Here is a 17414-nt window from a genome sequence, read left to right on the forward strand (position 1 = left end):
CTTGAACTGGTGGTGGGTGGAGGCGGAGGGGAGCAGAGACGAACCCGCAGAATTTATTTATTTATTTTCTTAAACCATAACTTTTCTCAAAGGGGAACCTATCACCGGCGATTTCCTTCTCTTTAATCCATAATAGAAGAAGCCTCTCCATTTTGTTGTTGACCAAGGTCCGTCCCCTGGCAAGGAAATTCTTGCCCTTAGAAGATTGCCGAGCGGTTACAGCCATACTCACGAGCAAGGTTAACTATGCGTGCGCCTCCTTCGTAATTTTTTATTATCTCCTGCTTCGTTTCTATTGTCATCATTCTCTTACTTCTTCCTTTACCGCCACTAGCAATTTTAGAAGCCATGTCTAACAGATAAAGTTTGCAAAGTCTTCACAACACACCGACCAGCTGTGCCATCAAGCTAGATGAAGGCGTTCGGCCAATAACCGGCATTTCTGTGATTGACATGACACCGGCCAATAGCATATCGGCATCTCCGTGACTGAGACCGTGACTGTAACCTTAATCGACCAATAGAATATCCACATCTTCGTGACTGAGACCATGACTGTGACCTTATAAGACCAATAGCATATCGGCGTTTCTGTATCATGCGAGAATAGTTCATTTGTTGACGCAGCAAAGCGAAAAAAATAGTGCGGACACACTGACCGGCATGTTAGATTGTTCGTAAGACGAAAGGTTTGTGCGTAAGAGGGGGACAAAAAACGCTGCGGTCCACATTCGTAAGATGAAAAGTTTGCTCCACTGCATCTGGTAGTGATACAGAGTACAAAACTGCAAAGTACAGACAGAGAAAGGTCATCGCAGCAGCTAAGAAGCAGTTCAGAGACAAACTAGACAGCGTCTATTCCACTCCTGACCCAGGGCTCATGTGGCAGGGCTTATAGCATTACATGGACTGCAGGAACAGCACCAGTACCATCAGTGCCACAGCCAGCCAGCCGAATTACCTCAACCCTTTTTACACACAATTCCAGACCCCAAGCTCCCACTCTGAGAAGAGTACGGCAGGCGCTTTGGCCACCACACCCCTTACCCCACACCAGTCATCTCATCATCATTCAAAGCTCTAAAAAGAATCCACCTACGCAAAGCCAGGTATCCCTCCCCGGAGTGAGACAATAACAGTTCTCGCACACTTACCCACCCAAATGAAGGAAGAAATCATAATGTAGATAGATTTTAAGAAAGAGTAGATAAATAAGTAGGCACTGAAATAAGTACAAATTTCAAGGTAGTGCATTCATTTTCACAGTCTGTATCTATTTTGACAATGATATTGGTAGACTAGCAATCCCACTTCTGGAGGTCGGGCTTGACAGTGAAGTTTTGTTCACGAAGAGAAAGTATAAAATGAGAGACTGTGCCACCTAGGTCCCTCATACCAGTGACAGACTGGTAAACACCAGTTAATTGTAAAATCTATCAACATTTATGTGTCAGTAACACCGGCTGCACAAAAACGTGACAGATAATAGGAAAAATTTAGTTGGTTCAGATAATCTTCTTGAATTAAGTTTGTAAACAAAAGTTTCCAAAGCTCACCGTGAAAACGAAGTCAAAGTGAATCTTGGCAGATGCAACTTGTTTCTGCTGGCTCAAGTACACAAGCAGCTTGTACTACACATAAGACAACATAAGGAAAATGTCATATCAGTACAATCATTTCATTGCACATCCAATAATTCTAATACATACTGCATACAGACCAGTAGGCATGGGAAGAGATACAAATCCCACAAGATGAGATATCTCACAATATTAAGTCCACAAGAAAGAGAAATTGACAAGATTTGCAAAATGTATAAAATAAAAAAAACATTGCTAATTTAAACTTCAACTTCAAAAGTATATTTTTATTGAGCAGGCTGCAATAGACTATCTAAAATTTTTTCATATGCTGCTCAAGTAACAAATAATTCAGATGAGATCATTCAGAATAATTGAACATGAACAAAAATACACTCAGATGATTTAAAAGTAATTGGACAGTTTATTTCTTCTGTGTGCTGTACTCCATTCAGCGCTGTCTTTTTCTTTCAATTAACGACGGATTGAAAACTATGGTTAGGTGCATACCAGCATCTACTGTACGTGAGTAGATGCCTATCCATCAGCCTAGTTGCACTCCATTGCACTTCTCGCTCAATAAGGAAATGACAAGGAAATCAATCTAATTGCTTGTGTGTGAGACATCTTGTGGCGTTCAGTCTCGCGAAATCTCGTTGCATGAGATCTCATCCCATCCCTACAGACCAGATCAAAATCTTAAGGCGGGTTTAAAGATAGCTAGAATATACCTTTGCACATTTGGATATTAAAGAGGTAAAACCAGCCTAAAAAAGCAGAGCTGCAACGTGAGAGCAAGCCGAGGGAGTGAGACCAAAACATTTGGAACTTTTAATTAAAAGAGAAAAAATGTATCAATTGAAATAGGCCGTTAATCAGTTGATCAAAAGTTTAAGACCACAGGCTAGAGCCAGGGGTGTCAAACTCATTCTTATCGAGGGCCATGTTGCAGTTACAGTTTCTGTCAGAGGGCCAGGATGACTGTGATAAAATACATTTTGGGTGTATTTGTCACACTTCCAACTAGTTTTGAAATCAGAGAGAGGGTGAGGGCAAAAAGCGCTTGCTTTTCCCCCCAAACAATTTCAAATTGACTTACAAATGTGATATTTTGACTGGAAACTTGAATTGGAATGGGCGTTTCGCGGGCCGCGTGAAATGATGTGGTGGGCCGGATCTGGCCCCCGGGCCTTGAGTTTGACACCCGTGGGCTAGACAAAACAAAATTTGCTCAACATTCAAATTTTCTGTCTAACAGTCACATAGTCATGCACTTTTAATGGCTAAAGCTAAGAAGCTATCTCTTTTTAAACGTGGTCACATCGTTGAGCGGCATAAGCAAGGCCTCTTGCAGCATGCCTTTGCTACTGAGGTTAGACACAGTAAGACAGTAATTCCTTTTTTTTTTTTCTTTTATAGATCCTGAGCATTATGGAACAAAAGAAAAAAAATTACACCTGCACTGAGCACGAAGATCCGAATCACTGTCCGTCAGGACAGAGGGCGGCCCTCGACTGATTATGTGCAGATTTTGCAGTGGGCCCCATTATGACTGAGAGCCCTCGTCTGTGTGGTAACAGCTGGGTTTTTCAACAGGACAGCACTACAATTCACAATGATCACTTGATGAAGGACTTCTTAAGGGTGAATAAAATCCCACTGTTGGACCATCCTACATAATCCCCTGATTTAAATTCCTAAAAGAGAACTTTGGGGATGAATAGCAAGGCAAGATTATACATTGGCCATCACTTCCAGGCAGTTGATGTCCTTCGTGAAGCCGTCTTCACAACTTCGGAGCAATGTTACCCTAGCTCCCTGGAAACACTAATTTCAAGCATGCCGAAAATATTTTTAAGTCATATATTGGGACACTAGCGCTACTCATTACTGAGTTCAACTAAGATTGTTTTCGTTCTGGTTTGGAGTTTTTTTGTGATTTTCTTTGAGCGAGAATCTTAAACTTTTGATCAGCTTAATAAACAGCCTTTTTTTTAAAAAATTCAAGTTCCAAATGTTTTTTGACACCTTCTTCTTTTGCATATTGTAGCTCTACTTGAAGCTGCATAAACATCCAAATGTGGAAAATTTTAGCTATTTTTCAACGGATCATGAGATTTTGATCAGGCGTGTACTATAGTAACACAACATACAGACCCTACCTCTTTATTTGAGTGGTTGCCCAGTACGGCTGCCCCCAGCTTTCCCTGCTTCACATACTGTCCATTTATACTGTATAAAAGGCATGATATTATATTAAAACTTTATCAATAGAAAATTATGGCAGACAATATTTCAGTATTTAGACAAAAGGCATAAGGTAGAACAATGTATAAGATACATTTTAAAAGAAAACAAGAAAACAAACTGGCCCTCATTTCTTTAAACAATAAAATCAGGGTATTTACAATTGAAAGGCTTGGACTGCAGTGGCAAATAACACCTCGAAGGTCCCGGGTGATGGTGCTGCTGTCTGGGTCACTGAGACTGCAAAACATGATGATGCCAAATATTAAATGGTCACATCAAATCCATCCATAGTCAATAAATTATTCAGTTTGCAAAGTCTGACCTGGATTAAGGCTTTTCTTAGGCTGTTTTGGTGCTGTATAATGAAAGGACTCATTTCCTTGACTGGTTTCTTCATCATGCCCGAACAGGGAAGCCAACTTCGCCCTGAAGCAGAACAAATGTATAATGGGATAATCAGGGAAATTCAACTATTTTGGAGATTTTAAACATGTTAATTTTCCCCCTAAACACCCCTGAAGTGTTATTTCCCTTTTTAGATAAATTCATGAGAATTTCTAACTAATTCTGCACGTTGAGCATTGGCCTGGTTTGACCTGATCAAAATAACAATAATAGGCCCTCATAAACTACCGCCTCTATACCGGCCCATACCACCAGTGCAAGAGTAAGTACACATCCACCTGATCTGAAGAGACATTCTCATTTTTTACTTTCATTTCCATTCCGGAGTTGGGAAGGAGAGATTTTGCACTGAGTCGGCCAAGTATTGCTAGAATTAGTAAGTATTTATTATTATTTGTTATTCATAGTATTTTAAAGTAGAAAATATCGAAGTGGCAATAAAGTTTGTTTGGGAGCACATGACCGGACAATCAACGTTGCAGTCCATAATTCTCACACAGAACTGTTGTTAGGACAAGTGTTTTAGCAAGGAGACTGATTTGATAGGAGGAATAAGTGTAACTCTCTTTCGGTAAACTGCTTCAAATGATCATGATGAAGCTTATGTAGCTTGCTGACGAGCTGATCACTTGAATCCTATGTGTGTGAGGAGGCTTACATTGAAAATGGCCTGGACTGGGGCTCTCGAGGATTGGACCTCCAGACCCCTGATTGACAAATATAATGTTCAGACATTAAAACACCAATTGAGCAACCCCTAACCTTAACCCGGCTTCAGCAGCAATAGTCGATAGAGATAAGGAAATCATCCTCTTCAATGAAGAAAGAATACTCACATACACATACAAAATATATAAAACTGAATCAAATATACATTTTAGAAATCATATATTTTGTATTTTTTTTCCCATAAATGCCCAACAGAATACTAAAAGTCTTATACATTTTGATGTCCTAATCACACTTTTTGGCAACAAGGTTGTGTTTCTGAATATACTGTACAGACTCCTGATCCAATCTTTTGACAATCAATTAATTTAAAAAAATTAATAAATTAAACAAGCAAATAATTTTAAATTGTTATAGATGTGTAAATGCAGACAAGTTATAATAGGTACATTAATTGATGTTGTTGAACCAAACTTCAAACTCCTGAGACATACTGTATCTTCCATTCTCATTTGGTATGATCCTGAGACTGGTTGAATAGGTGAAAACGCTCTGTTTGCAAAATGCAGAGTGAAATAAGCAGATCAACAACTGACATCAACTGACATATGTTGTGTTTTACATTGGTTGATTATTGGTATACTGTACAACTGTTCCATTCCTGCTGAAGAATTAAGAGGATTCTGAAATCATGTCAGCCAACCACACAGCTTTGATGTTATTCCAGATTTTTTAAGGTACTCTATTCTTGGAACAAATCTATCAGTATGTTCGATGTGGTCTCCAGCGACCCAGGCACGCGGAAGGATGTATTGTGCTAGGAACAAATGTTTGTCTTTTGGGTGTTTTCAGTTACGATGAAAAATAAAACATCTTTTTTATATTCGATGGTAAATTTACTACCATAAAGGACCGATAAACCACCTTTGAACTTGAATACTGTATATACCCCGTTGTCGTGGTCCGATTTTGATAAATGAGGCATCGTTGTACAGGAAGCTCTTTTTTGACAAATTTGAAATATATTTTATTTGAAAAATAAAAAAAAAACATTTAAAGAAGTTGAAAAAAATGCCAAGAGGGCCTTTACAGATACAGCGGCAGCGCAAACGTTGTGCACAGTTTGTTGTACTATACACCACACACGTTTGACACATGTTGCTGTCAATCGGAGAGCTTATAAAACCAACGTATCGATACGTATCGATAATAAATCATTGAATCTATTCAAGATTGTTACTAGGTAACAATCCTCATGTTTTTCCCCCTTTTTGGGAGGTCACGAATCTAAACGTATTCGTGAGAATTGATTCATATTGTTTAATTACGCAAAGGAAAAAAATCAGCCACATTGTCTAAATCGTGGACTGCTTAAAATTAGTATCTATATGAAATGAAATATGCACCTATCGATTACTGACACTGGCTGACGTTATACTAGTTAACTCGTAGGCTAACGTTCATTGTTGTCGAGGCAAGAGACAAAACGTACCCGCCTGTAGGTGACAAGAAATCCACATCCTCGTCGCCTCCACTGAACATTTTATTTGAGCCAATTCAAAATGTCGAAAACAAGAAGTGCGATAATTTTGTCATGGCAATTTTTGAAACTAACTTCTGACCAGTCTTCCTGGTTAGGGGTTGTCAGCTGACTTTCCACCTGATAGCGTTTTTTTTTTTCCCCAAGAACTTTATTGAACACAACAATTTACACAATCAGCACATACAAGTGGATGTAGTCTACTGAAAAAATGAACTAACATATGGAAATTGAGGGGATGTAAGGGAAATAGAACATTTAAGATTAACATAATAGCTAAAATAAATTACTAGAATTGTTAAATAAATCACAACAACAAAATTAGCTCAAGCCCGACAGTACGAGGTTGTCTTTACATAATCTTTGAGTCCAAACAGTTTTTGCAAAGAACTTCATTTAGCACATCGTCAATAATCATTTAAATACAGCAAAATGTGGTTGTTGATTTACAAATCTGTGGTTGTTGACTTACAAATGTTCAGTGTGAACATGAAACTTTGCCAACATGAAGACTGACAACATATACTTTATCGACCCAACCTATCAGAATTTGATCAAATTATTCAGGTCAGTCCAAAATGTATAGTCCAAAATGGGATATTGTTTGATATTCAATAGAACAAAACAAACACATTGAGTCAATATTAATTTTATATTTCTGCAGCTTAATTTTAACAGGATAACACCAATTAATTCAAGAGTGATACACCAATTAATTCAAGAGTCTGCCTCGGTGGGCGCCACCTTGGAAATCCTAATTAAATATTTTCCAAGTAAAAGCAATTTTTTTTCAGTCTATATGTTCATATAAAATCTTCCAGTAAAAGCTTGATGCAGGTTTGGAAACAATATCCTTATGAAAGATTTCCCTTAAACAAGAATGTGTGGCTTCGTCACTTAAAAGTGAGCATGGTTTACCAATACATAAACCCATTTTAATTAAAGTTAGGGAAGATCAGCGTTTTGAGCTTTCATCAAATACAACAGAATTCAAAATTCACGATTCAAGAGTTTTATTGTCATATGCATAGTAACACTACACAATGAAATTCTTATTCTGGTCACTTATTCTGGACTTACATTCCACAAAATCAGGCAAATAATAATAAGAGTATTCATGAGGTGTAACAGGAATACAATAAATTGAACAAAACTCGTCCTACTGTAAGTAAACACTTGACCATTTTCATTAGTAAGTGACTAGTTAAAAATATATTAAGTTCAACTCACCCTCAATAAATTAAGTTTTAGTCTTATATTTACTAAATTGGTAATTCCAAATATAATACATGTATGGAGAAAAGCTGTGTATGTATTTCAGCAACCAATTTGACCAATTTGACCAAAGTTGACTCATCCTTCAGAGGCAAGGTTTGTTAGACATGTCATCGCACCACGCTGAGGGCAACTTTGCCTGCCGCAGACAAATGTGTCCACTCAGCAGCCATCTTGGGTGGGGGAACGTGCCAATCTAAGGCAATGCAGGTACAGTACATTAAAAAAAAATAATAACCTGTTTATTTCCCCCCCAATTTTTACGTGGTTTACTTTCTTGTCAACAAAACACGTGTAACCAAATGACATTTGATATACAAGCAACAATTTAAAAAAAGACTCCTTATGGCATTCTGAGTGACCTGAAGTGTCCGACTGGGGTCGAGAACGTCTTGACCCTCTTGACTCCTCCTCCAGTTTAATATGCAAAGATCCATGCTTTACAAATGACCCAGGCAGGGATACACACTACCAGGAAGGTTTTTTTTTTTTTTTCCCCCAGCTTGTTGCCCTTACATGAGACTCTTGGAGTATCTGTGGCCTGTCAAGTCACTATCATTTTTGTCAAGAGGCCAAACGTTCTGAGGAAGCCAGACAATGCTTCAAAAGAAAATGTGGGAGCTCGAGTAATTTATGACACTAATGCAGTGGTCCCCAACCCTCGGTCCGGTCCATGGATCAACTGGCAGCACACAAGGTGATTTTGTTTAATGCTACGTGCACACCGAACGCGAAAGAGGCAAAAAAGCGGAGAGTTTTGTATTGTAGTCAATGGAGTTCACGGACTGCCCCCGAAATAATGTTTGGAGGTGATTTTGTTTAATGCTACGTGCACACCGAACGCGAAAGAGGCGAAAAAGCGGAGAGTTTTGTATTGTAGTCAATGGAGTTCACGTTGGGCGACGCAATGGACGCGAATGGAGCGACGCGAATAGCCGTGCACGGTCACAAGAAGCGAAATTTCGCCTTCCGTGTGAAGTTAAAATTTTTTAACTTTTTATGCATTTTGCATCGTGACAGCCAACCAACTTCGGGAACATTCAACGGCTCACGCAGGGGGCAGGAATGAATCATGGCAGCCGCTTTGCGGTCACCGGGAGCAATCCAACACGGCCAGCTGAGCTTTCAATACAAAACAGAGACAAGCAAGAGAACTCACCTAACTTGTAGAAAGGCGGAAGGGAGAACTTGGGACAACTGGTATGTGCAGCATTTGCTTCCTTTTTTTAACAGCTGTTGAACCGTAGTTACTGTGCTAAGCTTACGATAGTGCAGCACTGTCAGTACAGTATTTAGCACGGTATTGGCCACTTGATTGCGACATTGAAACTTTTTTTTTTGGCAGACGAGTATTGCCATGAAGCGAGGGACACGCAGTGTAATAAAAAGAATAATAAAGCTGCTGTCGGAGAAAATATTGGCTCTGCCATATCCCGAAAAAGTGAACGTTCTCAGCAATGATCCCCTTTCCGGATCCACTGTGCACAGCAAGCTCACTCCCCTCCCCTCGCGTGATACTGTTGCGTGAAAAGTGAACTTCATCTTGACTTTGCGACAAAACGCCTTGTGTAGAGCGTAAACAACGCGTTCCATGCAGCAACAAGCACAAATTTCAAATAACACGTTATTTTCCAAAGTAACTTCACCCAGCAATGCACTCACACACGCCTATTCTCACAATCCGGACGGTTTTCAGACGTTCATTTTGCACGATCGTCCGCTCATCGCGAAGAAGCATAACACATTCAGTTAGTCTGTGTCGCTATCCAGAGGATTAAGAGGTTTAAAAATTTTAAACATGTTTTTCACTTTCTCCTGTTTGTCGACTCAGAACTGAATAGATTGAAGCGGAAATCGCGGGAAATGCATGACAACACATGAGGTTCACAGTGCATCAAAAAATACAAGTTATAATGGGAGTGTACGTGCCAAAACTTGGATTTGAATTGCGATAACATGTTTTGTTTGATAGCTCAGATCTGTAACACTTCATAAAAGGTCAGCATGCTCCATTTTATAGTTTTTTTTAGCTTTTGCAAACCTGGGGGACCTTGAATCACCCAAATATTCTCCCCCAAATTTTATTCTCTTTGAAACGAATCCCACTTGCCAGTAAATGGACACAAAACGAGGGGTTAAAATGGTACATGGTGGCTGACTCACTCGACCCTACTGTGTCGCCATGCCACCCACATATTTTTTGAGGGTGTCTTCTGCACATTTGGCCAGAAATCTTGGCCCTTTGTCAGGGAATGCACGATGGTTACCGATTGCGAACCAACATTGTCCAATACGTTGTTGTGTTCTCCATTGCTTGATGCATATTGGATTCAATTTAATGTTTTTTATCCATTTTTCATTTTAGAGGATTGCCTATAGGACAGACACCATGGTCGGAAAACAGTTGACAGTGATTTTGCTCCACTCGCATTGGCTGACTTGCCTAACACTTTTTGGTCGACAGATCCCACTGACGTGGGCCACTGCGACGTGACTCCAGTCACGTTCCAATGGACACCTGACCCAATTCATGTGCCATACTACCCAATTAAGAAGCAGGGTTTGATTGGCATTTCCGACACTATTGTTGAATTGATAAAAGCTGGAGTGCCATCAAAGTGGCTGTCACTTTTTTACGCTTGAGCAATTATTCACGACATCATGTGTCTGATTTCACAGAGTTGACACAATCACTGCGAGTGCTGGTCAATGAACAAGAGATGAGACATTTGGCCCACCCTCTTCATTGGACACCAGCAGCAGGAGACTCATTTATTGCCTTAAAACAGCAAATGTCCTCTGATGCTGCGCTGGCTATCCCTAACTATTCTAAAATGTTTTATTTGGGTGTGTCTGAAAAAGCCAGCAGCGTTTCTGCTGTTCTTTTCCAGAAAGGGGGAGGAGGTGAACACAATGTTTGTTTATACTGTATGCCTCCACCCCACTTGAAAAATACGAGCAAAGACATCCAGTATGCGCAGCATTCACATCCGCCCTGGCCCAACTGGTACAAAAAACATCACACATAGTTTTGCACCATCCACTGGCCATCCGAACATCACACAGCATGGTCCAATATGTGACAAGCCAAGCATTTACAATGACAGGAGGGCGATAAAGAAAAACTGAGGCGACACTGACAACTAAACATTTAGTTTACACATGTAGGTACCAATATGGCTGACGGATTGATAGAAGGAGAACCACACTGTTGCACACGACGGGTTGTAGAAGAAAACACACTCAGAAGTGACTTGTATGATACACCAGTAAGTGACCCAGAAATGATTTTGTTCACAGATGGCTGTTGTTTTAAAGGCCCTAAAGGCTTGCAATCGGGATTCACAGTAATTCAATGGACGGGAAACACATGCACAACGATTGTGGCCGAAAAGCTAACCGGCATCCAATCAGCACAAACAGCCGAAATTGTAGCTGCCAAAACTGCATTAGCCATAGCCCATGGAGTCACAGCAAATATTTACACTGATTCCAACTATGCCCATGTGGTAATCCACACTGTGCTTGCAGAGTGGCAAAGGACGCTCAGGAACGCACTTACTGTATGTTATTTAAGGCTGTAGCTATTATTAAATGCCAAGGACATTCCAAAGGCACTGACCTCTTCACACAAGCAAATGCAGTCGCAGACAAAGCAGCAAAACAGGTGGCCGGTTATCTCCCAACCTTACAAATGCCAGTCAATGAGGAGGAGCTGAAAGTCAGAGAGGAGGTGAGCATGGTCACAGTCAGGGAGTGGCAGCAGCAAGCCAGCCCAGAGGAAAAGAATGCATAGAAGTCGAAGGAGGGAATGAAGATGTGAAGGTGGTGTGTGGACGAAAGATGGTATGACCTTGGCTTAGGAACAGAATGTTCTCTGCTCAAACCAGCTGCATCCAGTTTTGCTCTGATTTATATCCAGGTGGAAAAACACCCAAGCAGTTGTTAAGTTTCGGTTTCGTTTTGATACGTTTCGGTACCTCCCTGCTAAGAGTACAAAAGAACTTGCCTTGAATGTGCTCCTGGCACAAACTGCTCGATCGCAGCTTGCATCACATTTGTGCCCAGAATATTCTGCATTAAAACTTCGAAGTGTTTATCATATGTCATGCCTCTGGAATCCAGTCATTGACCAAACCTGGAATTGGACGAACAAGCGGAAGGACCCCAAAAGCTTGCCTTCCAACATTAGTTATCATTAAAGTATATTATTTGGTGGCACTCCTGCGAAGGTTGCCATATCTGTTATACCAACTGACAGCCAGAGGTGTATTGCTGTATTTACTGTAATGCCCCTAAAGCTCCCACAGGTGCACATGAAAAATTACACATACTCCCTTTTATTCATACGAAACTTTTATTCACACAAACTGTAATATGCTAAAAGTAAATGAAATAAAACAATACTTGAAATAATGAATCTGAAATACTGTGAAATTCTTTGAACTACTGTCAGATTTTTCATATTTTGTGAGGAGTTCTCAGATCAAAATTTTCCTACACATTGGAAATCCTCTTCCTCGCTGGCTCCATTTTGCTGTTATGATTCCAAACTCCCATGTGACCGCAACCCTCCACAAAAACCTGTATTTTGAATGTAGGGCCTGAAGGGTTTATATTCCTGTCAAATAATGTGCCAAATTGCCAAACCACTTCCCAAATCAGTCACATGGTGCAACCAGGCAGCGAGGCTTCATACTTCATCATTTCTAGCACCTTCCCCAAATGATACATACCTTGACACATGCTTTGCGGAAGCTCACACTCCATTGGCACATGCTTTTACACCCTGGCACCTCTCGTAACATCAGTAGTATTTTCCAAATATGGCAGTGTGACAATAAATAAAACCGAATCAATCTAAAAATTGTTCAAAGAATAAAGTATCTTAATAAAAATATTTGAGCGTTCCCATTCCACATAATGGGGATAATTGCAGAAGAGCACCCAAACCGATTTTTCCTTGACGTCATTCATTGATAACACAATACAGAACCCCAGAAAGCATTAATATTGACTTGTAAACAGGTTTCATATTCAGTGTGTATCCATTTTTTTAAAGGGAACTTCGTTAAATTAACTTCTGTGTGTTTTTTTCCAAGACAGGACTTTACTGAAGCTTCAGAAAATTTACAAATTTAACTTACCAAGCGATTGGCTCAAATTGTTCGGTGCATCACAAATTTGACCATCACTTCAAAACAAATATATTCAACCAAAAGATGACTCATACATAGATAAAGCGAATTAATTTGAAATACAGTACGTTGTTCATGGTCCAGTTGGTTCACGTCCATTTCCATACGTCACCATTAAAGAGCTGCAAGACACCCACATAGTTAGTATACATGAGAAGTCAATCCATCAATCAATCAAATTTTATTTGTATAGCTCTAATTCACCTAAGTCTCAAATGGTTTCACAGATAAAAAGAGGTCATCTCAAGACTTCTTTCGAAAAAGTAGCAAAGCAAAGTCATAGAGAGACATCTTTTTAGTGTAAGGTACACAACAGCATCCCCTGTCAAAGCTCTCAGAAGGGGAAGTAAAACACTCAAAAAACCCAATTTGGGGAAAATCAGAAACCTACAGAAGGGACCACAGGTGGGAGGATCCCCCTTCCAATTCCACAGGTTGAAATGGATGCTGCGTGTACCAAATACAGACAAATAGATACACATTACAGACAAACACAGGGAAACAATATGGATTACAGAAAACATTGTGATATTTAGTGATATATAGTGCAATGAAAGCAGGCAGAGCCATTGGGCAGGAACCTTCCCACAGTCCAACCAAGTGGACCACAGACGGTCGATCTTTTAACCCGCGATGGTCGATCAGCGCAGGGCCAAATGGGGGCGATCAAGTCAACCTTCACCATCTAACTAGCCCCCTCTTCGAGCTGGGAGAAGGGAGCAGGAAAAAAAAAAGAAGAAAGCTGCAGACAGGCCCATTAACTAAATGCTTTTGAGTATAAATGTGTTTTTAGTCGGGATTTAAAGATTTCTACTGAGGTGGCTGCGCGAACTTACATAGGTAGGGCATTCCATAGTACTGGCACACGAATGGAAAATACCCTAGATCCCACGGACTTCTTTTTAGCTCGTGGGGTCGGCATTTTGTGACCGAAGCTGTCGGGACGGAACATATGGTGATGCTAAGTTGAGTCAAATATCACGCTGAGATTTTTTGCAGAACTACTTTGGGAAAAAGTACAGTTATCCAAATTCAATGTGGTATTCTTAATCAAGTGCTGATGATGAGCAGGACCAATAATTAACTTCTCTGTTTTATTAGGGTTAAAAAGCAGAAAATTGGAAGACATCCATTGTTTAATCTCGGCAAGGCAGGCCTCCAGTTTAATGCACTTGCACGGATCTGTTATTCTAAAGGCATGTAGTCGGGAATCATCAGCATAGCAATGAAACCTATTAGCATGTTTACCTATAATATCGCCAAGATGAATCATGTAGACGTTGAACCGTAAGGGACCAAGTACTGACCCCTGCAGGACACCACATGAGACGGAGAAAGATTCAGAAATCGCATTGCCATAAGCAACACTATGCGTCCTTTGCCAGGATGTAAGATCTGAACCAAGAAAGTGCTGATCCCGAGATACCAACGCATGATTTAAGACGTTCTATAAGAATATGATGATCAATAGTGTCAAATGCGGCACTAAGGTCAAGCAATAATAATATTGATGAGATGTTGGAATCCATGGCTAAGAGAAGATCATTCGTCACTTTTACAAGGGCTGTCTCAGTTGAGTGGTTGGCCCTAAAACCTGACTGAAGGAGCTCAAATCTATTGTTATCTATCATGAAATCGCAAAGCTGTTGTGCTACAACTTTCTCAAGAATTTTAGCAATAAACTGAAGATGTGACACTGGTCTATAGTTAGAGAGATTTTCAGGATCTAGGTGAGGTTTCTTCAGTAATGGTTGAATGACGACCATCTTAAAAGCATCAGGTACAATGCCAGAGGAGAGTAACAGATTGATAATATTTAAGACAGATGACCCTAAGACGGAGAATAAGTCTTTTACAAGTTTGCCTGGAAGTGGTTCGAGCATGCAGGACAATGGCTTTGCTGCATTAACCAGGTATGTAAGACACTCCAGGGACACTAAATCAACCTGGGACAGGGTAACCAGACTTTCATGAACCTGATTGTCCGAACTAGCATCAGCAATCATAGCCGAGGAGGTAAGTGGCGCTGCCTTTTTTATTTCGTCCCTTATTAGCTGAATCCGCTGAGTAAAGAATCAAATGAAATTGTGTGGTGAATGGAGGGAACTATGATCAATCTGCTGTTGTTATGTTAGCTTTGCTACCGTATCAAATAAATATTTTGGGTTGTTTTTATTAAGACCAATCATTTTGAAAAAGTAATTTGTTTTTACTAACCTAAGAGCCTCTTTATATTTCAGCAAGCTATCGCCCCAGGCCTGACGGAAAACCTCGAGTTTAGCTGTTCGCCATTTACGCGCAAGTTGTCTACTTAACAATTAAAACATATGAGTTTTAAGTTTCAACAGTGATATAGAGTTTAGGGAATTTAAAAGAACCGTATTAAAATCGTTTTGTGAGTTTATCGACTGACCCAATGAAAGGCCGGAAAGGGAGATGGTGCGAAAGGCCATTCAGAAAGTGCAGCAGTGGTTGATGAGTTAATATCACTGCTCTTAAAGCCTTGGTTGTGGTCAATAACACCACACTGAGCTGGGACTTCAAATGTTATAAGATCATGATCAGACATAGCGTTAGTATACGGCAAAATTGTGACATTTGAGGCAGTCAGGCCACGGGTTAAGATATTACCATTCCAGGGTGTTGCTGCTTCTATTATTTGTGTAAAACCAAATGCATTGATTATTGCTTGAAATGCTACCGTAAGTGGCTCCAATGGGGAGGTCATATAAATATTAAAGTCACCCATAATTAATATATTATCTGCATGAGTTATTAAATCAGCTATAAGTTAAGAGAATTCATCTAAGAATCCAGAGTATGGACCGGGAGGACGGTAAATAACTAAAACATAGAATGGTGGTGAGGAGCTCGATCGTATAACGAGAGCCTCAAATGTCTTGAAGGTGTGATTAGTGCTCATGCTAAGTTTAAGATCAGATTCTTAAATTAGGGCGCCCCCCCCCTTTTTTTTTTACAAGGACGCGCAATGTGTGAGCCCACAAAGTTTGGGGGTGAGGCCTCATTTAATGATAAAAATTCATTTTGAAGGACCATGATTTAACAACTCAAGGTGGAATATTTGACATAAACTGAGATCAAAAACGTAGTTTGAATTATGTTGGCAAAAGTTTTCCTCCACTTTGCGTGGCTAAAAGAAACATGACTGCACCCATCCACCCACGCTGTTATTACTCGACATATGAATATACAGTATTTTAAAATATATGTTGGTTGGATGGAACACATTTATTTTCACCTTATTAAAATTTATGGTGGGTTTCCAAACCTAATAGCGGTCTGGATCAGGGGTGGTTTTCCATTTTTCTCAATCAATCAATCAAATTTTATTTATATAGCCCTAAATCACCGAAGTCTCAAAGGGCTTCACAGAATGAAAAGAGGTCGTACAGAGACATCTTTTCAGTATAGGGTACACAACAGCATCCCCTGTCAAAGCTCCCAGAAGGGGAAGGAAAAACTCAAAAATCCCAAATTTGGGGAAAATCAGAAACCTCCAGAAGGGACCACAGGTGGGAGGAGCCCCCTTCCAGGCCCACAGGTTGAAGTGGATGCTGCATGTACCAGACACAGAAACGACATAAATTACAGAAAACATATTGTGCTATATAGTGCAGTGATGTCTTGACAGCAGGCAAGGCCATTGGGCAGGAACCATCCCACATTCCAGCCAGGTGGACTGCAGACAGCCGAACTCCTAACCCGTGATGGTCGACCAACGCAGGACCCAATGGAGGCGGTCAAGTCAACCCTCACCATCTAGCTAGCCCCCTCTCCCGGCCGGAAGAGGGGGGCAGGAAAAAAGAAAGAAGAAGAAGGCTACAGACAGGCTAAATTAACAAAATGCTTTTGAATATAAATGTGTTTTTAGTCGGGATTTAAAGATTTCTACTGAGGTGGCTGCGCGAACTTCCATAGGTAGGGCATTCCATAGTACTGGTGCGCGAATGGAAAATGCCCTTGATCCCGCAGACTTCTTTTTAGCCCGTGGGGTCGATAGCAAACCGGCATTTTGCGATCGAAGTTGTCGGGGCGGAACATAAGGTGATACTAAGTCGACGAGATAGGAAGGAGCTAAACCGTGTAGAATTTTATAAGTAATTAACAGCACCTTAAAATCACATCTCACGTGTATTGGAAGCCAATGCAGGTCAGCTAGAATCGGAGTAATATGATCAAACTTTCTCGTCCTTGTCAATAGTCTCGCTGCTGCATTCTGTACACACTGCAGGCTTTTAATGTAGGACATGGGAAGTCCAGAAAACAAAATGTTGCAATAGTCTAGGCGCGACGTAACAAATGCATGAATTAATGTTTCTGCATCGCTAAGAGAAAGAATAGGGCGAATTTTAGCTATATTGCGGAGGTGAAAAAACGCCGTTCTTGTCATGTTATTAATATGTGCTCGAAAGGAGAGAGTGGAGTCGAATATCACGCCGAGATTTTTTGCAGAACTACTTTGGGAAATAATACAGT

At 40.3% G+C, this 17414-nt stretch overlaps 1 protein-coding gene across 5 annotated transcripts in view; it reads right to left on the bottom strand.

Annotated features, from left to right (window-relative positions):
• The window catches only part of fkbp15b (FKBP prolyl isomerase family member 15b), a 69524-nt gene extending 62966 nt beyond the window's left edge, over positions 1–6558 (bottom strand). For all 5 annotated transcript variants that reach the window (XM_088414884.1, XM_088414875.1, XM_088414866.1 and 2 more), the window contains exons 1-5: positions 6397–6558; positions 4153–4256; positions 3989–4067; positions 3743–3812; positions 1557–1631 (exon numbers count right to left, since the gene is read on the bottom strand). In XM_088414884.1, the coding sequence (XP_088271010.1) occupies positions 1557–1631; positions 3743–3812; positions 3989–4067; positions 4153–4256; positions 6397–6446 (378 nt within the window). In that variant the 5' untranslated portion in view covers positions 6447–6558. The remainder of the gene's footprint in view (positions 1–1556; positions 1632–3742; positions 3813–3988; positions 4068–4152; positions 4257–6396) is intronic.
• Positions 6559–17414: the final 10856 nt, after the last annotated feature.

The sequence above is a fragment of the Hippichthys cyanospilos genome, chromosome 1 (assembly GCF_059441005.1).
Source record: "Hippichthys cyanospilos isolate Australia breed blue-spotted pipefish chromosome 1, RoL_Hcya_1.0, whole genome shotgun sequence".
Classification (NCBI taxonomy): Eukaryota; Metazoa; Chordata; class Actinopteri; order Syngnathiformes; family Syngnathidae; genus Hippichthys; species Hippichthys cyanospilos.